Source organism: Chrysemys picta, chromosome 8 (assembly GCF_011386835.1).
Source record: "Chrysemys picta bellii isolate R12L10 chromosome 8, ASM1138683v2, whole genome shotgun sequence".
NCBI classification, from domain to species: Eukaryota; Metazoa; Chordata; order Testudines; family Emydidae; genus Chrysemys; species Chrysemys picta.
Genome location: NC_088798.1, coordinates 109,366,287 through 109,386,256, shown reverse-complemented (window position 1 = coordinate 109,386,256; position 19,970 = coordinate 109,366,287). Strand labels below are relative to the sequence as shown.

Genomic DNA, 19,970 nt, shown 5'->3' with positions numbered 1-19,970 from the left:
AGGGCGCACCCCTCCGCTGGTCAGTTTGCAGGTGGGTGCTGTGACGCCCAGGGGGAGGTGCTGGCAGAGCGAAAGATGCTGAAGGGAGCTGCTTGCCTGGGAGCTCCGTTACAATCCTGGAGGCAGGCTGGTATGCTCATGGGGCCCCGTGCAGAACGTCGGGGTCTGGAGTGACAGGGTTTTAGTGAGGCGCTAGTGCTGTCCCCGGCCGGCTGCAGTCCAGGAGGCACAGACATGCAGGTGCCGTTGGATGCAGGGCCGCAGTGGGGCCCCCCGACGTCCTGCTCCCACACAGCTTCCCGTGCAGGGTGAGCCCGGCAGTGGCTTGCAGGGATGGAGAATGCCAGGAGCAGCTTGCTGCAGGCCGGGGCTGAGCGCGGGCAGGTTGTGCTCTGCTTGGCCAAGTTCACTGAGCCGAGCAGCCCAGGAGGCTCGGAACCATCTGCTCTCGAAGAGCCTGAGGGTGCAGCAGGTCGCAGCTCCTGGGCAGAGCTACCAGCCCCACCGCGCTGCTTGGCACGGCAGAGCAAGTACGAATGGGGGACTGTGCTGGTGTGGGGTGGGGACAAGGGGGAATCCCCCGGGCCCAGCCTCTACACTGCAGCTGGCACGGCTTGGGCCTGAGGCCGAGCTCTGGGACTCTGCGCTGGGGGCGGGTACCAGAGCGTGGGCTTCAGCGTAGCCCAAATGGCCACACAGCAATTTTTAGCCCCATGAGCCTGAGTCAGTTGACCTGGGCCAGCCGCAGCCGAGCAGAGGCTTTTGTTCCAGTGCAGGCGTCCCGCTGTGGCGGGCTCTGACCCCCTGAGATGGGGGAGTCCCGTGGGGCAGAGGCATCTGTGACGAACTGGGACTGTTCTTGCTGGGGTGTGGGAATGCTGACAGGGGAGTGTGACTAGGATGGTCTGCATCGGGGGATGGGAGCCGGCCCAAGGGAACATACCTGAGCTTGTAACATGAGAACCCAGGAGGGGGTTGGAGGTCAGATGACTCCGGGGCCCGGGAAACTGAACAAAGGCTGTGGGAGGGGTCGCTGAAGGCAGAGTGCTGGAAGGAGGCTGGAGAGATGGCTGGGAGGCAGAGATGGCTCTGACCCCCCAAGGGGGGTGGGCTGGCATGCCCTGGGACCCCAAGCTGGACCTAACTGAGGGGGGCCCTGTTGTCTGTGCCTGCAAGACCTGTCTTGGACTGTATTCCTGTCATCCAAATAAACCTTCTGCTTTACTGGCTGGCTGAGAGTCATGGTGAATCGCAGGAAGCCGGGGGTGCAGGGCCCTGAGTCCCCCAATACTCCGTGACAACTGGTGGCAGCGGTGGGATCTACTGCACCCCGTGGACGGCGCTTCCTGCAGTAAGTGACTGGGGAGCAGTAAAACGAAGGGGGATTGACGGGGACCAGGCCTGCTGAAGAGTGGGAGAGAGACAGTTATTACCCCTGGGAGTGTGTGACCAGCGAGAAGGACTTTTGCAGTAACAGGGTCCCCCGGGGGGATCGCAGCGAGTGGTCCCAGGGGCGGAGGAGTCTGCAGCTCGACCCTGGCAGAGAGGTGGTGACCTCGAGAAGGGCTGGCACACTAGGGGTCCCCCTGGGAACTGTGGGGAGCTGTGAGCACACAGGCCGGTGAGTGGCCAGCAGGAAGATGTATGCCAAGCGGCTTAAGAGCGACCTGGTGGAGCTGTGCAAGCAGAGGCGGCTGCGCATTGGGAGGCTCACCAAAGAACAGCTCATTGCCCAGCTGGAGGCGGAAGATCGCGCGAATGAACTGATCCCTGTGTCTCAGGGAAGCAGCCTGGCAAATGCAGCGCAGGCACCAGTGTCTGTCCCAGCTGGGAGTGGTCAGCCGGCTGCTGAGGGCTTCCCGAGACCCCTCCTTCCTATGCCTAGGGGAAGGGTGGGGAGGAGCCCAGCAAATACCGAAGGCGCCGTGACCCCCCCGGCCAGCAGGGGATCCCCCCGGCGAAGCCCGCCGGCCAGCAGAGGATCCTCCCGGCGACGTTCGGCATCCGTGGAGCGGAATTGGCTGGAATGGGAGAAAGAGCTAAAACTGAGAGAGCTGGAGGATCGTGAACGACAGAGACAGCATGAACGGGAGGAGAAAGAGAGACAGCATCAGCGTGAACGGGAGGAGAAAGAGAGACAGCATCAGCGTGAACGGGAGGAGAATGAGAGACAAAGACAGCATGAACTGGAACTGGCGAGACTGAGGGGCAGCGAACCCCCGGCTGCGGTGAGTGAGGGGGGACCCAGGACTGCACGGAGCTTTGATAAGTGCATCATGGCCCCATACAAGGAGGGGGAGGACATGGATGACTTCCTGGAGGCCTTTGAGACGGCCTGCGAGCTGCACCGGGTTGATCCCGCGGACAGACTCCGGGTCCTTACCCCCTTACTGGACCCCAAATCCGTGGCATTGTACCGCCAACTGGGAGAGGCAGAGAAAGGGGACTACGAACTATTCAAAAAGGCCCTGCTACGAGAGTTTGGGCTGACTCCTGAGATGTACCGGGAAAGGTTCCGGAGTCAGGATAAAACCCCTGAGATCTCATATCTGCAACTAGCCGTCCGCATGGAAAGATACGCCAGCAAGTGGGCTGGTGGGGCCCAGACGAAGGAGGACCTGATTAAACTGCTGGTACTGGAGCAACTGTATGAGCGGTGCCCATCCGACCTGAGGCTGTGGTTGGTGGACAGAAAGCCAGAGAACCCGCGACATGCAGGGCAGCTGGCTGATGAGTTTGTAAAGAGCCGGTCAGGGGGTGGCAGGGAGGAGCCCCAAAGGAACAGGCCCGCCGTGATGCAGAGAGAGAGTCACCCTGGGACCTCCCAAAGAGGGAATATGGGGAATCCCCTCCCACGGGGAATGCCCAGCGTCAGGGACAACCGACCGGCTCGAGGGGACCCACAGGACATGAGCTGCTATTACTGCGGCCGAAGAGGCCACGTTCGGGCCCAGTGCCCCAAGCTCAAGGACAGACTGAGCAGACCGAACCCGCATAGGGTTAACTTGGTAGAGGCCCAGACGGACGAGGGGCAGGCTTCTCACGCAAGAGGGGCTGGCAGCTTATCAACTGCTCAAGAGAGAGAAGGGCCCCAGGCCAGCTCCTCTAGGGGGCTGGATGCCCCAGACTCAGGGTTTTTGGTTTATACGGTGGGCGCGGGGCTGTCCCTCCGGAGAGAGTACCTTGTTCCCCTGGAGGTGGATGGGAGGAAGGTCAATGGATACTGGGATACGGGCGCAGAGGTGACGCTGGCCCGGCCCGAGGTGGTGGCCCCAGATCAGGTGGTGCCCAACTCCTACCTGACCCTGACGGGGGTGGGCGGAACACCAGTCAAAGTGCCCGTGGCAAGGGTACACCTGAAGTGGGGGGCCAAGGAGGGCCCCAAGGATGTGGGGGTACACCCGTATTTGCCCACTGAGGTATTGATGGGGGGGGACCTGGAGAACTGGCCAAGCAACCCCCAAAAGGCACTGGTTGTGACCCGCAGTCAGAGCCGGCGAGGGGCCCTGCGCCCTGGCCTTGGGGGGGGTGCCTTGCCTGAGGCGCAGGACCCTAACCTGGTGGGGAGGGAACGCCCAGGGACGCGGCTCAGGGAGGCTGCAGCTTCGGACCCAGCGGGCGAGAAAGAGCAGGTGGCCATCCCCGTCCCAGCTGCTGAGTTCCAGGCCGAGTTACAGAGAGATCCCTCCTTGCGGAAGATAAGGGACCTGGCCGACCTCAATGCGGTACAGACCATGGGACGAGGTGGCCGGAAAAGATTCCTGTGGGAGAAGGGGTTCCTGTACCGAGAATGGGCTCCCCCAGGGAAAATGGAGTCAGGGGGGATCAGGAGGCAGCTGGTGGTACCCCAGAAGTATCGCCGCCAGCTGCTGTGCCGGGCCCATGATATTCCCCTCTCAGGGCACCAGGGAACCTGGCGTACCCAGCAGAGGCTGCTACGGAGCTTTTACTGGCCTGGGGTCTTTGTTACTGTCCGACAGTACTGCGGATCCTGTGACCCCTGTCAGAGGGGGAGGAAGGCCTGGGACAAGGGGAAAACAGCTTTAGGACCCTTGCCCAGCATAAAGGATCCTTTCCGGAGGGTGGCCAAGGTTAAAAGGGCGGCTCTAAACCAAGAGAGCCCAAACCACAGACCTCCAGACTGGAGCGCTGGGAGAAGACCACAGCCCAGTTGGAACCCCAGAGGTATGGGGGTGGGAAAAGGGCACAGGCCGCATAAACCTTCCCACATGCGAACTGCGAGTGCCATCAAGCACCCCCGACCTAAGGGGGGGCGTGGAACGGAAGGGGCCTGGTGTAACTCCCACCAAGGAACTGGAGGGATGCGGGGGCATCCATGGGAACGGGGGTAGGTTCGAACTTCCCCAGGTCACTGGCTAAAGTGACCCCGCTCAGTTCGGTCTCGAAGGGGGGAGAGATGTGACGAACTGGGACTGTTCTTGCTGGGGTGTGGGAATGCTGACAGGGGAGTGTGACTAGGATGGTCTGCATCGGGGGATGGGAGCCGGCCCAAGGGAACATACCTGAGCTTGTAACATGAGAACCCAGGAGGGGGTTGGAGGTCAGATGACTCCGGGGCCCGGGAAACTGAACAAAGGCTGTGGGAGGGGTCGCTGAAGGCAGAGTGCTGGAAGGAGGCTGGAGAGATGGCTGGGAGGCAGAGATGGCTCTGACCCCCCAAGGGGGGTGGGCTGGCATGCCCTGGGACCCCAAGCTGGACCTAACTGAGGGGGGCCCTGTTGTCTGTGCCTGCAAGACCTGTCTTGGACTGTATTCCTGTCATCCAAATAAACCTTCTGCTTTACTGGCTGGCTGAGAGTCATGGTGAATCGCAGGAAGCCGGGGGTGCAGGGCCCTGAGTCCCCCAATACTCCGTGACAGCATCCCAAAGGGCAGGGCCACGAATGCTGGAAAAACAAAAGCCTCCCCCAGAGTTGCCTGTGAAATTTGGCGTGCAGGAGCCCATGCGTGCGTAGCTGGCAGCAATGCTGCGGGCCCTGGGAGTTAGGGGCAATGCCCCGAGGCCAGCTGACGTCCACGCCTGAGCGGCCGTGCACCTGCTGGTGTGTGCAGAGTGCTCGGGGCAGGGCTGTAACCGTAGTTAGGTGCCTAAAGATGCCGCTGGTGGGATTTTCCTAAGTGCTGAACTTCCAATGGAAACTCCGCCAGCCCCTCTCCTCGCCCTCCCCTGCCCCCTCTTTCCCCCACGGGGAGTCGGGTGCCTGGGTATAGTTTTCAGAGGGGCCTAGCTCCTAGCTGCATTTTTTGCTACCTTTAAGAAGGCAATTTGCATGTGCAGGCAGGTTCATGGCCCCATCACCTGGACTCACACACCCAGCTCGGGGCATTAGCTGGCCAACTGCACCGCTAGGCACCTAAACACCTTCAGCAATCTGGCCCCTTGTGCCTAGCTGGGGCCATTCACTGCAGGGGCTGCTTTGCTCCTCATGCGCCAGGCCAGAGTCGCTCTATATTGCAGATGGAGACAGGGAGGCCAAAGGTGACTTGCTCAAGGTCACGGGGGAGGCGTTGTCAGAGCCAGGAGCACAGGTCCGGGTCCCTGGCTGCCTGCCCTGTGTGCAGGCCAATAGCTCCCAGCTCTAACCACAGCAGTTTACAGGATCTGTGCCTGCATGTCCCACCAGCTGGTCAGCATATGGGTGCGCTGCAGGGCCCGGCGGGCAGCTGTCCCAGAGCCGTGGGCAGTGGTGCCAACGCCCCCGCCACTTCCCCAGACTGTCAGCCTATGCCAGGAGAGAGCAGCTCTTTCTCCCCGGCCAGCCCCTCTGCCCCTGCCTCACTGTCCCAGTCCCTCCCTAGGTGGAGCCCTGTGATGAGAGTGCCAGGCCTCAGCCACCACCTGCCTCAGCCCTGTAGTCGGCCCTTTGGCCCCCACCCCCAATCCCGCCCATGCTGGAGCTGGTCAGGCTGGAGTCCCCCAGCTCTGCTTTGCTCCCTGTCCTGCTACCCTACCTTGCCCAGCCTTGTGGCCCCTTCGGCCAGGCAGCTCCCGTCCGGGTCCAGGGGAGAATGCTGGGAGCCCTTGGTGCCCCCGGCAGTGGAGGTGCTGGACATACTGATCTGTGCTGGGGCTGTCCCAGCCTGGGGCCGCAGCGCACTCGGAGCGGACGCAGGGCAATGTACAAATTTCTTTATTTTATTATTTCTTCGAAGACTAGTTGGAGTGGGATGGTCACCACATGGCTGGCGAGGGACCCCTGCCTGGGCCGGCCCCTGTCCCAGGAGCACTTCTCAGGGGGGTGCGAGCAGGGAACAGCTGGGGCCCTTCTGTGCCCCATGAGTTTCTGCTGAGAAGCTGGCGGCTGAGGGGGGGTTGGTGGATGAAGAGGGGGGGTGTATTCTGGGGGGGGTCACTGCAGGGTCGCACATCCATCAGCTGAAGGAGCCCTCCTCCCTGGTGCTCTGCATGCAGTGTGCTCCCCGGAGCCCTCCCCAGCTGGTGGGGCCTGTCCCCCCCTTATGTCAGATGAGCTGGGTTCTGGGGCGCGCTGGGCAGCACCATCAGGGCAATGCTGTGGCTGTGGAAGCCCAGGGGGCTGAACAGGGAAGAACGGCTCAAGCAGTCTGATGGGCTAGTGTGCAGGGCTTTACCTTCCCCACGAAGAGCACGTGCGACGGGCTCAGCCACAGGGCTGGTCGCGCTGCTAGCAGACGAGAGCCGGAGCCGCCCTGGGCAGGGCCGCTCCTGGGGACGCACGTGGCTAGCTGGAGTATCGGGGCTGCGCTGCTGGCCATCAGGCCCCAGGGCACGCCCTGCACCCGGCCAATGAGCAGGAACACAAGCAAAGCGTGCGCATGCATACAGCCACCCACAGTCACCCAGCCAGCCGGGCACACGCACGCACACACACACACGGTGTCACACCAACGCATGCCTACTGCAAACAGCACGCGGTATGGGCCGCCTGCATGCGATAATGCACCAAGACGACCCTATTTGTACACACATTCGCACCTGCACTCAAAGCCACAAACACACTCACACACACAAGATTGGCGCGTCTCTCCTGTCCGTTTCCAGGTGGGGAGGAAAAGCCTGTGACAAGACTTGAGCCCCTTTGAAACGCCCTAGGGGCACAACCAGGAGAAACCCCGCTGCTGTGTCCTTTGGGGAGCGGGGGGTCCTCACGTACCCACCCTAGACGAAGGGACTTGGCCTTTGGTGCACACACCGGTGAGCTGCTGACCGGCTCCGTCTCACCAAGCTGTGAAGAGCAGCTGCGTAGGCCAGCAGGACCCCAGGGGCAGGCAGACGTGCTGCCGGCTCCAGCCCCCCTCCTCTGCAGAGGGTCGCAGACCTCTCGGTCTAGTGGTAAAAGTATAAACCAAACGCAGGCCACCCCGGGGGGAGCCGGGTCTGGCTTATCAGCCCTTTGCCCCATGGTAGAGTTTGTGTTTATTGCAGTTTGCAGACATCAGCCATTCAGCCATGGAGCGTCAGCCACTGGAAGCAGGTGAAATGAGCTGGGGGGGGGGGGGGGGGCCCTGGGCAGCGCAGCAGGTGACTCCCACCCTCCCTCCTTGCGGGCATGCGGGGAAAACACAATGCACGGTGCTTCGCTGCACAACGCGTGATGGGCAGGCCCATCACACAACATGGGGGGGGAAGGTCCTGGGACCACATGGTCACTGCAGCCCCACCCCCTCCCAGTTCACTTTGTTTACACAGAGATGTCACCCCCCTGCCTCGCCTCAGGCCCCCGGCCCCATTGTCCCCCCGTTCCCCTGCTCTTGTCAGCCCTGGATGCCATCGCCCCACGCAGTGCCCGCCCCTCCTAGTCCTGGGCCCCTGGCCACCCCACGTTACCCTGCCTGGCACTGGGGTCCCCTGGGCCATGTGGTGACCATCTGGTGCAGTGACTAGCAGACAGGATGAGAGGGTTGGGGTGTTTACCCTGTTACACAAACACTAATGCAGAAACACACACGGGCCAACGGGGTGGCCTGAGACGTGGACGTTGGGGGGTCGGGGGGATCCCGCCTGGGTCTGCTCCTCGGCACAGGTGCGGAGCGTGGCGGTGCGGCTCGCTGGAGTGCGTTGAAGTATTGCAGTCTAACTGATATGGCTTTAACTATCGGAGAAGGACACAGATGCGGAGGGAGACTTCGTGGCTTCTCTCAAACTCAACCCGCACGCAAAAACAAAACCCCTGGAAAATGGGAACCCTGGGATGCAATCAGGACCCCCCCCCAAGCAAAGAAACCCCTCAGGGAAACAGGAGACAAGCCCCGGGCCTCTGAACCCACCTCGGGGGACAATCCACCCTCTCCTCAACAGGGCAGGAGGGGAGCCAGCACTTCGGGGGGGCGGGCAGCTCTCAGCCACCTCGCTCTGCCTGGCGGGGGCTGGGGCTGCAGTGGAGGGACGAGCCAGGGCAGCTTTTCACGGGTGTTGGTGGGGGGGCTCCCTGGAGCCATGCAGGGGAGGAGCGGGGCCCAGAGATACCAGCTGAGCGCTGCATAAGGACGGGTTCCTCCTGCAAGGCTCGGGGGGTGTCAGCGGGCACGGATGCCTGAGGGTGGCTGGGGAAGGGCTTTGGTGCCCAGATACCATAGCGATGGGCATAGCAGGAATGTGGGCGAGCGCCAGGGTGGGAAGTGGGCTGAGCGGGACCCCCCCACCCCCGGCGGCCCTGCCATAATGGGAATTGCTCAGTAGGGGGCGCCAGGAGGGCTAAGTGCTGGGTCCGCCCTCTGGGCTCAGGCCCCACGTTAAACCCCTCTGGCAACGTGCCAGGATTGTCCCCAGACCCAGACCTCCCCCCACCCGCCGTGCAGCAGGGCTGGGAGGGCAGGTGGGAAGCCCCCGTTCCTTGGGCCCAGCTCTGCCCCTTGTTTTTTAAACGGGCAGGGTCCTGACTATGGCAAAGGGTGCCCGGCTTGACCCCCCAAGGGCCGAGCTCGGCCAGGGATGCCCCCCCGCCCCCGGCTGGGCTGTGCAGGGGACAGGGATGGCTGGGGTTGTGCCCGGGGCCACGGAGGGGTTGGGGGCACAGGGGTGAGGAAGGCTTTGTCTTTCCTTCCAGCCGCCCCTAGCCCCCACAAGTTCCTCGCTGCCCCGGGGCAGGGCTATCTGGGGAGTCCACGCGTCCCTCTGTGTCCCGCAGCCCCTGCTCCATCCCCGGTGCTTGCTGTGCAGGTGAGGGGCAGCGTGTGGCCGCCCAGCACCAGCGGAGGGGCCGGACCCAGCAGCCCCTTCCCGAAGCCCAAGCAAAAGGCAACAGAAATGGGCAGTGCAGTGGGGGGCAGAGCCGTGGGGCGGCGCCGCTGGGAGCCAGCCCGGTAGCCCACCATGTCTCCTCCGTGCCAGCCCCTGGAACCTGGCCCGGCAGGACACCTACGCCTGCCAGCTGGAGAGCGTGGGCTGCTCCGTGAGCTGCTTCCAGGCAGGGTCAGGGGGCATGGGGGGCACAGCCCCCAGCCTGCGGGTGCTCTCCTGCTGCCCGCACGTCCCTAACCCCTGGCAGCAGGCAGACAGCGTGGGACTGAGGAATGTCTGAAGTTAGTGAAGGGCAGGGAGGGGGCATGGAGAGTGGGCAGAGCCCTGCCTTTCCCTGCCGTCTGCCCCACCCTCCGCCCGACGTGAGGTTACTGCAGTGAATTTGGTCCCAGTTCGCCCCCCACGCCCGGGGGGATGTGCCAAGCAGCCGGCCGGCACTTTGGCACAACAGAACTCCGACTCCGTACGGCTGAGGGGCGAGGGAGGAAGGGGGAGCCCAGGGCTCCTGGCAGTGCCCGGCCTGGGGCTCCGGCTGCCCGGAGCTCAGCAGGCGGGGGGTGGTTTTTGGTCTGGTTGCCTCGTCCGCCCCACTGGAGCAGCGAGGGGTTCTGGGCACAGGGGACACATCTGGGATCTTCCCTTCGAAACTGAGTTGGAACAAAAATCAAATGAAATAAAAGAAATGAAACCCCCCCCAGCCCAGTGCGCCCCGGTGTGTAGGGGCGGGCCCGGGGGGGGCGGCCCGGGGCTGTTACTTCTTGAACATGTCCTGGAGGGGCCCGGGCAGGTACTTGAGCACCGTGTCCAGGATGCTTTCCTCCTCCTCGTCGTCGTCGTCCCCGCAGCCCGCCGGGATGGCTTTCTTGGGGCGCGTCAGGCTGCCCTCGCACGGCTGCTCCATCGCCGCCTTCTCCTCCGCCTCCTTCTCCTCTTTCTTCTTCAGGCCGTACTGCAGGGGCAGAGACAGACCGGGCCTCTGAGCGCCTGGGGGGGGGGGGCAGCACATGGGGAACAGGCTGCGGGGGCCCCTCTCCTCTGGGGCCAGGCCTGCAGCACTGGCCTGCCCCGGCCTGTGCTGTGCTGTGAGCGCCCGCACACCTCTCTGCGGGGTGTAAACATGCCAGCCCAGCCGAGACCCGTCCATTGCTGACACCCTCCGCCAGCCCCTCACTGTGAGCCCACAGCGGGTAACGGACAGAGCCTAGCACAGCAAGGGGGCTGGCACTGCCCCGGAGCCAGCCTTGGGCACGTGTCTGGCCAGGCCCACGTTCCTTCACCACCCAGCCAACTCCCCTGCCTGCCTCTCCGGGGCAGACTGGGGGATGCGCTTTGGTCTGTCATGGTTCTCATGGCGTCTAGGTGCTACTGTCTCCAGCCCGTGAGCAGCGGTGCCCAGAACAGCCTGCCCGGCTCACAGCCACTCGTCCTCTCCTCATTTTCAACACGCAGGCGAGCCCGGGGCAGACGGCCGGGCCCAGCTTGCAAAGCGACCAGGCTCCCCGTCCCCAGCACTCGCTGCCCTGGGGTGCCTCCGGCCACGCAAAGGCACGGCGCAGCTCGCATGGCTAAAGGAGTAACCGGCTGGCGGAGCCCCACCTGCCTGGGGCCCACAGGCCCCGCTGCCTGAAATCTTCTGTTCCCATCTGTCTCGGCTCACAGGATATTGGCAGCGTCTGTGATTAGAGCCGGGCTTCCCCAGCGCCTGGGTCGAGGCAGCGCCTGGCGCGATGCGGCCGCGTTATCTGCTCCTCGGCGGGTTATTAAAGATGGCAGATAGGGCGAGACAACACCAGGCTGTCATGCGGCTGCTTGCAGCAGGCGGGGGAGATAAGGACCCCCCCAGCCCACCCCTATTCCAAGCTAATCCCCTGCTGCGGCGGCAGGAGGAGCGCGTAGCTGGGGGACGGGGTGGGGGGGGGGCGGAGTGTCAGAGATGTTGCGAAGGGGGACAATCTCTGGGGCAGCTTTTCTCCCAGCCAGGCCTTGCTGCCGCTCACGGTGTCGCCAGTGAGAAAGGGGCCAAGCCTCGGTTGTGTCCCAATCCAGGCTCCAAGGCAGCAGTGCCCGGGCTCCTGCTCCACGGGGCTCGCCGGGCCGGGCTGGGGGGTGGGGGTATAGGCAGGTGTGTGTGTGTGTACCAGAGGGGCTCTGTGAGAGCGAGTGTGTATCTGTGTGTCACAGACACTGCCGCTCCGGGAGTGAGAACATGGGGGGGGCACTGTGGGGGTGCGTAGGGAGGGGTGTGCGAGAACCTGGATGTGCCGAGGGGGAGGTGTGCTGGAAGGGGCCCCACTCCGTGCAGAGGAGGGCAGGGGGCATTACACCAGGGCGGATGCCCAGGGCTCACGTGCAATCTGCCTGGCTGTCATTAATTTCCCAGCGTTTCACTGTCAACAGCTGCCGGCCGCTCGGGTGACACGTCTTGGGCCAGGGACCCCACGGGCCCGGGTTTGACGGGCTGTCGGACGGCAGAGCCCCAGCTCCGCCCTGCTCCCCGCAGAGGGCTCGGCAAGCGCCTTCCCCACCATGCAAAGCCCCAGGCGGAGAACAGGCCCAGGGAGGTCAGGGACTCACTTCTCCCAGCCCAGCCCCCGTTGGGGGCGAGATGGGAATGTGTCTCCATGGCCCAGGCTGTCCTGCCCCTCTCTGCTCAGGCTGCCTCTTAGTGCCAATGGGATGTGGCGCTTTGGTGAGGGGGAGCCTGTCCTACTACGTACCGGACTGAGACCCACCAAGCTCATTGCATACATGGCCCACCCAGGGGAGTAACACGCCCTGCCCACCTGGGGCAGGTTGGCACCTGCAGCATAGAGGGGAAATGACCCATTTGGCCTCCCCCTGCCCCCGAGTCCCCAGCCTCCTCCCCTTCCTGACTTCCCGGAAGCGGAGCTGGGCAGAGCGCCTCCCGCCCAGAGCAACGCTGGAGAACGTGCGGCTTGTCACCAGTGCAGCTGAGGGGCAAATCTCTCTAGCAGGTCACCTACAATCTGCCCTGGCTGCAGCCAGCCCCTGAGAATCCGTGCGAGAATCCCTAGGCCTGGGCATTGGCCATGGCACGATGTGACGAACTGGGACTGTTCTTACTGTGGTGTGTGAATGCTGACAGGGGAGTGTGACTAGGATGGTCTGCATCGGGGGATGGGAGCCGGCCCAAGGGAACATACCTGAGCTTGTAACATGAGAACCCAGGAGGGGGTTGGAGGTCAGATGACTCCGGGGCCCGGGAAACTGAACAAAGGCTGTGGGAGGGGTCGCTGAAGGCAGAGGGCTGGAAGCAGGCTGGAAGGAGGCTGGAGAGATGGCTGGGAGGCAGAGATGGCTCTGACCCCCCAAGGGGGGTGGGCTGGCATGCCCTGGGACCCCAAGCTGGACCTAACTGAGGGGGGCCCTGTTGTCTGTGCCTGCAAGACCTGTCTTGGACTGTATTCCTGTCATCCAAATAAACCTTCTGCTTTACTGGCTGGCTGAGAGTCATGGTGAATCGCAGGAAGCCGGGGGTGCAGGGCCCTGAGTCCCCCAATACTCCGTGACACACAGAAACCCCAGCCCTAAACCCGGGCAGTGCGCCCGGCACAGGGATCCGTGGCAGCGAGCTCAGCACACTGGCGAAGAGACGAGCCGGGATCAGGGAGTCAGCAATCCAGCGCACAGAACTCTGCAGCCCGCGGCCTCCCCGACGCAGTGTGGGCAGGACACACCGTTTCCTTTATTCGTTACAGGTGGACGTCGCCGCCCTCGGGACGCAGAGGGAGCTACGCAGTCAGGTGAAATCCCTGCAGCCACAAGCCCTCCCCTCTGTGCCCACTGAAAAATCCTATTGTTCCCACCACGTCTCGGGGGGCTGGTTCTGCCCCGCCCCGCAGAGCTCAGGGCACAGGTCCTTTGCTTTTTGCACTTTGAAACTAGCCCGGACAGTTTCCCGGCCTAGCTCCAGGCAGTTCCATCGGCTGGTGGAGCCCAGATGCCCTAAACCACCATCCTCTGCAACACAAACCTACCGGTCTCAGAGCCGCCGGCGGGACTGGGAGAAAGAACAGGACAAGGCGGGCGCCCAGGAGCAGTGGGGGCAGCCCGCTCAGCACAGGGCCAGGAGGGGGCGACCAGCATTCAGGGATGTAGTATGGGAGGTTCCTGCCGAACTGCCGTGTCTGGCTGAGCCGGCGTCACCCGAGCCCCACTCCATGGGGCTGTCCAGGGACTGTCACGGGGAGGGGCAGATGGGCGCTGAGCCAGCCCCAGGGTGTTTCTGCAGCTGCCGGAGCGATTGCCCGGAGCAGGGAGTCCCTCTCTGCTCGGCTCTGCTACGGCCCCAGCCTCCCTCCACTCAGGGCTCCCTCCACTCAGCCCCGGGCCCATCGGGCTGTGACACAGGCGCACTCCAGCCCCTCCGCCCCGCCTCACCCACCTTATCCCGGATCTGTTGCCGGACCTTCTCCCTCTCGGCCTCCATCCTGGCGTGCTTGGCCTTCCGCTCCTCCTCCTGCTGGCGAAGGGCTTCTTGCCGCTCCTCCTCCTTCTTCTGCGCGTCGGGATCCTTCTCTTCCTCTCCACCCAGCATCTTCCCCATGTCCTTGGTGGCCCCTGCACAGGACACACCAGGCAGCATGGGCAGGGGAGCAAGGCTGCGGCCCAGGGGCTCCCGAAGCCGATGCCCCCTCCCATAGCTGCCTGGCCCCATCCCCTGCTGCCCCCCATCTGGCCGCTGCCAGGAGGGGCAGAACTGGGTGTGATGAAGTGGGACTGTTCTTAATGTTTCCTCTGAATACTGTGTGGGTGCCTCAGTTTCCCCTATGCATTTCTTAAGTCTCCAGTGTGCATAAATGACCGACACTCTGTATCCTGGCAACAATGGCTAGGGCCCTTCCCCCCTTGCAAGAGAATAGCTAAAGGTGAACAAAGAGATCAGGTGACCTCCTGGCCCGGGAAAGAGACAAAGGCCAGAAAGGAGGGACTGGTCGGGGGTTCAGTTTGGAGCTGGCTGGGGACGGGGAGTGAGGGCAGACGGGGTTGTCTGGCTCGCTGGGCCCCAAAATGGACCCGGCTGAGGGGTCCTGTTCTCTGTACCTACAAGCTCTGTTTTAGACCGTGTTCCTGTCATCGAATAAACCTCTGTTTTACTGGCTGGCTGAGAGTCACGTCTGACTGTGAAGTTGGGGTGCAGGACGCTCTGGCTGCCCCAGGACCCCACCTGGGCGGACTCGCTGTGGGAAGCGAACAGAGGGGCATATGCTGAATGCTCCCAGGAGAGACCCAGGAGGTGAAGCCGTGTGAGCTTCTTGTCCTGAAGACGGGCTGCTCCGAGGGAGAGGAGGCTCCCCAAAGTCCTGACTGGGGCTTGGGGCACAGAGTAACCCCGGAGCGAGTCTGGGAAGTGCCCAGCACCCAGGCGCAGGCCGGTGGGGGTGGAACCCAGCTCTCTCCTGCCACTGAAGCACAGCTGCAGGGCGCCTGGGTGCCAGCGATGCTCCCAATACAGCGTCTCAGGGAATCCCCCTCGGAAACCGACTCCGCAGGGGCTGGGAGCGGGCGCTGCCCCTTGCATGGCAAACTGGCTGCAGCCTGGCTCCGCTGCAGAGCTGGGGCTGGGGGACGGCCGAGGCTCTGCGCCAGGCTGGGGCTGGCCCTTGCCATCCAGCCGAGGAATTACTGGTGCGTTAACGGCGGGGGGGGAAGGCTGCGCTGCAGACCCCACAGTGCAGTGTGGGCGTCTCTGGGAGAGGGCAGACCCAGGGCCCAGCAGGAGGGTGGGGCAGCCAGTGCCCGTGCTGGGGAGTGCCCAGGGCCATCAGGCTGGAGTGTGACCATGTCTCACGAGGCCCCGCTGCTGATACAGAGCTGCCCTGTCCCCCTCCTGCCCCACACGAATACAGCGTCAGGCCTGGGGCTGGGGAGCAGACATGAGTGGAGCTGGGGTTCTCCTGGGTGCAGGGGCACCCCCCTGGAAGCACCCCGAGCACCCAGCCTGGCGCCCAGCGATCCCTTGTGCAGTGTGCTGGTCCCTGCCTAGCAGCCTCCCCGTGCAGGGAACAGCTCGCCCAGCGGGAGCTGCTCCAGCCTGGGGCACAGCTTAGAGCCAGGGGGGCAGCGTGTGGCAGCGGCCTTGGGGCGGGACTGGGGCTGAACTCGCTGTGGGGAGAAGGTGCTGGGCTCCGTGTGTTCCAGTTCTGCCTGTCCTAGGGAGCCAGCGGAGGGCTTTCCCCATGGGGGGGGGGGGGCAGCAGCGTGGCCGTCTCCATTCAGACGCCCGCCATCGTGCCCCGTGGCTCTGCTCTGCCCCTCGCCCATTGGCTGCTCGCTGCTGCCGTGTCCTGCCCTCCCCTGTCACTGCACTCCCCTTCGGTGCCAGGTGCCCTGCTGTTCTCCCGGAGAATCCGGGGAGGGGGGGCGGGGGGGTTGCTTTACTCTCTCGTAGCCACTGGGCTGGCCCCATGTCCCTGCCCATATCACTGACCATGCCAGGCCCCTGGGCTCTGCAAACCACTCAGTTTAGTATCTCCTGGGACTCCACGGGGAAGGGAGCCGCCTCCCCAGGGCCCTTCACATCACGGTAAAGCTACAATGACCCCAGCCAGCCAGTGATTCCCGAACAGCCGGGGGGGGGGGCACGAGCACCCACCGGCGCCAAGGCAAGTTAGCACCTGTGGCAGCACTGCCGTTAGAGAGAGACTGGGGAGCTAGTGCATGGACACCAGGTGCGGCTCAGCTCCCCTGGGAGAACTCCCTACACCAGTCTGGCACCCCTGGCTCCTGGCACCCGTGTGGCACGTAGACAGAGAGAGACTTATAATCCAGATGGGCATCCTCCTTTAGCAGCAGCCCAGAGACAGTCCTAGGCCAGGCTCTCTTCGGTGCGGGGCCCTTTCTCAGACACCCAGCCAGGAGGGCAGGCGGACACGAAGAACAGACTTACCCCCTAACGCTTGCTTCATGACGAAGTCCATGCTGCCGCGCCCGATCAGTGCGCTCTAGGCAACAGCAGAATTCTCATCCAGTGCTGGGGGCCGGACGCCTCGGATCAGGTGCCACCTGGCCAGGAAGGAGAGACCCAGTGAGATGGGCTGAGCCAGCGCAGAGACCGTTCCCCCCAGCGCCTAGGGCCAGGAGGGCAGGGGTAACCTTGCTCTTGTGATCAGCGTAGTCTTTGCAGACGCTGGCGCAGTCGGGCCCAAAGGGAACCATGCCACACGCACCAGAGGCTGTGGTAGGGCGGGGGAAAGGAATTGCTATTGAGATGCGAATCATGGGCCAGATTCTGCTCTCCCTTGCAGTGGTGTAAATCACTGACCTCACTTTCAGGCCCCGATCTCCCCGCACAAGCCCCACGGGAGCCTATGGCGCACACAATGATGGGGTGAGCTTGGCTCCGGGGCTGTCGGGATGCAGCAGGCCGCGTGGGATTGCACCGGGACACTCCAGATTGACCCAGATGGATACAGGCCAACACATACCGAATCCCTGGCATCCAGAACCCAAAGTGGGTGCCCAGGGCTGTGCTCCTGGCCCGCACTCACCAGCTGCCTTCGCAGGTTAGTCATGGAGCCACTCAGGGAAATAATTAGTCTGATCAATACAAGCCGGCTCTTTCTCTCTCTCATGCATCTCCCGCACACCTAGTCTACCTCTCGCACACTCACCCCTCGCTCAGTGTGTGATCGCATGCACACACCCCCACACACACGTGCACACACACACAGACATGCACACACACACAGACGTGCACACACACACAGACGTGCACACACTACATCACAGCAGCTTCAGACAGACTTACAACCATCCTGCTTCCAGCTTGCGAGAAGGATCCAGGCTCCTGTCTGCCAACTGCTGTCCAGACAGCCAGAGGCTCGCCCCATCCTGGCTGGCGTAGCTGCCTGACACACCATAGCTACCACCCAGCCAGCTCCTGGCCGGCGTCCCTGCTAGAAAAGCCCCCCCCCCCCCCCCCATGCAGTGGAGCCCCGGGTGGAGCGAAGCTCTTTTCAGCTGGCAGTGGCACAGAGACGTGTGGGACCCCCCTGGGGGCTGGCAGGGATGCCGGAGTGACCCCATGTTTGCCTGCGGTGGGTTCACGGTGGAGTGAGCTGACCCGCCGGGGCGTGCACCTCGGCTAACTGGCAGGGGCAGATCTGCTGGAGAGTCTCTAGAGGCCAGGAAAGAAGCTACGAGCCCAGTTACCCCTAGAAGAGCTGCAGCTTTCCTGCTTCCCACCTGTCTGCCTCCGCGCTGACCCGGCCCCGTTCCCATAGCGACACTCGGGCCCCCCTTTGACGGGTGAGGAGCTGAGGCACTCAGTGACTTGCCCCAGGTCAGTTGGGGAGTCTGTGGCAGGGCAGGTTATGAGCCCAGGTCTCCTGGGTCCTAGGCCAGTGCCCTGACCGCTAGGCCTTCCTGCCTCTCAGACCCCAGCTGGGGACAGATTGAAAGGTGGCTTCCCCTCGCCTTACGCTGTTTCCATCGGAGCGGCCTCACTTCCTGTCAATCCCCCGTCCTCTTCTTGGAGTAACCTTCCATCGCTCTTTGCATCAGTACAACCTAGTGCTTTTGCCGTAGCGTCCAGGAGCCCTAGGCGTGGCCTAGGACCCCACCGTGCTAGGCGCTGTACAAGCGCAGAGTCTCTGCTCTGTCTGAACCAAACTCCACCTGGGCAAACAAAGCCCCCCAGAACGTTGCTATACCTCCGACACCTCCCTACTGCAGAAGTGGGGCGGAATATTCCTGACAGTCGGCAACTCCTGGACGGGTGCAAACCCCACGGCGGGTGTGGCGGGGAGTCACAGGACCAAAGTGAGAAAGGGAACATTGAGCACTGCATGAGGCTGCTGCACCGTCTCCCCAGGGAACGGGTGCAAGTCCCGTCGCTTGGGACATTGACCCCTAGGCCGATTGGCGCACCAGCTACTGTGCTCTAGAGAACTGGGTTGCACTGGTCCCTGGGAGACAGAGCTGATGGAACCCAGCAGATCAGTTCTGCAATTCTTGAGGCTCTGTTCCTGCACACCAGGCCACAGCCTCTTGGAGTAGCTGCATTTCCAGATGCGGCTTCACAACAGTGAAATGCACGAGCTTGACTGGAGCTCCTTCCAGCGCTTGCTCATTGCACTCCGCCTTTCTGGAGAGACGCCCTCCGGGAGCGCCTCGTTCTAGTGACTGGAAGCAAGCAGTGAGCTGATACCTCAGGGGACAGCTGAATGTGCCCAGAACCATTGGATGTGAGCGCAGGCAGCACAGCAGTGATGCCAATGATTCATGCATGACGGATCTAACATGCAGATCGGCGCCTTCCTCTCTCTTGCAAAAGGACGCTGTGTTCCTAACTCCTCTTTGCAGTATCTCCAGAACCATGCAGGAGACCCTGGAAGAGCTCCAGCCCGTTCCGTCCAGTGGTGACGGGCAGTTCCCGTAGCAATGCCTAGACTTAAGGTTGCCTGACATGTTCCAGCATAAGACCCTGTTTTCAGCTGCTTATAAATTTGACAAACTTTAACCATTTGGGCTGAATATTTCCTTGCTGGGCATCTGCTTTTCTGAATGTTTCAGCAAAAATGGTTCCCCTGTTTGGGGAACGCGTGGTGTCTACACACACCTGCTTAGTCCTGCTGGCCTCACAGCAGATTTAATAATTGATGAAAGCAGAAACAATTCGATCCGTCTTCCCTCTCCGACAGCGGGATCTCAGCCCAGCCCTGCTCCTGGGAGCCGAGCGGAGCAGGTGGGGAGTGGTACCCAGAAGGCCGTGCGAATGAAATGGATTCAGACGGTGGGCCACCTCAGCATGGCTTAAATGCGTTCAATTACCAACGGCTCACGTTGCTAGTGGGGACCAGCATGGATCTATATTGGCGCTCGCTTCCCAAGCCAGGCACCTGCTGGGCAGAGCACTGCTGCGTTAGATCCCCCGCACCTGTATCATCATTCACTAGCGCCAGTCCCAAACCTTTCCGGGTCCCTGGGCTGTCGCTGCCGGAGACCCCTTCAACCACATTGCTTCAAGCACAAACCCAGGACAGCCCTTGCAAACCGCAGCAAGCCCCATGTTGGGGGGCTGAGGGTTCTCCTGCTGCTCCCGGGGAAGCAGGCAGCCTCCCCACTCAATTGATTTTAGCCCTGCCTCATATGAATTAGCCACTGTAGTTTCTTGATAATGAAGTTCATTTTTGCAAGGCAGAGAACGCTGCTCGGGTCGAGGTCGTGGCAGCTAACGGCTCGTTAGCAGGATGCAAGCAGGCTCTCTGCTCAGCCTTCCCCTCCCCGACAGGCCAGGCCCCGCTGCTGATGGAGCATTTGTAATCAATTTGCATCCTCCCCTCATCTTTGATTTAATGCTGTGATCCAGCACCATCATAAGGAAGACGGATTCCGTTCGCGAGAGCTGCAGTTACTAAAACACCACTTGGGAGAGTAGCTCTCCCCGCTCACGTCTCGGGCCACCCTCCTGCCCCCCCCCCGGTGAACCCGGCCTTCTGGGTGTGGAATCGGGGAGTAGAAAATTAAGTGGCATAATTTGGGGGTGGGATGTGGTGCCTGCGAGGGCTGTTCTCCGGAAAGCCCACACGCTGGGGGGACGCCAGCTCCCTGGGGGAAGCAGGAGGTTCTGAACGAACGAGGTTTGGACAAGTGAGGCTGTTGGCAAATCGCCAGAGGCACAAGGAAGAGAAATCTTCGCAATAATCATAAATCCCAGAATCACTGCTGCAAGAGAGGGGAAAGACCTATGACATCACCCAGCCGG

At 62.7% G+C, this 19,970-nt stretch overlaps 1 protein-coding gene across 5 annotated transcripts in view; it reads right to left on the bottom strand.

The window, feature by feature from the left end:
* Positions 1-9,847: 9,847 nt before the first annotated feature.
* CPLX2 (complexin 2) overlaps positions 9,848-19,970 on the bottom strand; it is a 53,201-nt gene continuing 43,078 nt past the window's right edge. For all 5 annotated transcript variants that reach the window (XM_065555185.1, XM_065555188.1, XM_065555186.1 and 2 more), the window contains 3 exons: positions 16,152-16,267; positions 13,647-13,822; positions 9,848-10,190 (listed from right to left, as the gene is read on the bottom strand). In XM_065555185.1, coding sequence (XP_065411257.1) covers positions 9,993-10,190; positions 13,647-13,822; positions 16,152-16,182 — 405 coding nt within the window. In that variant the 5' untranslated portion in view covers positions 16,183-16,267 and the 3' untranslated portion in view covers positions 9,848-9,992. The remainder of the gene's footprint in view (positions 10,191-13,646; positions 13,823-16,151; positions 16,268-19,970) is intronic.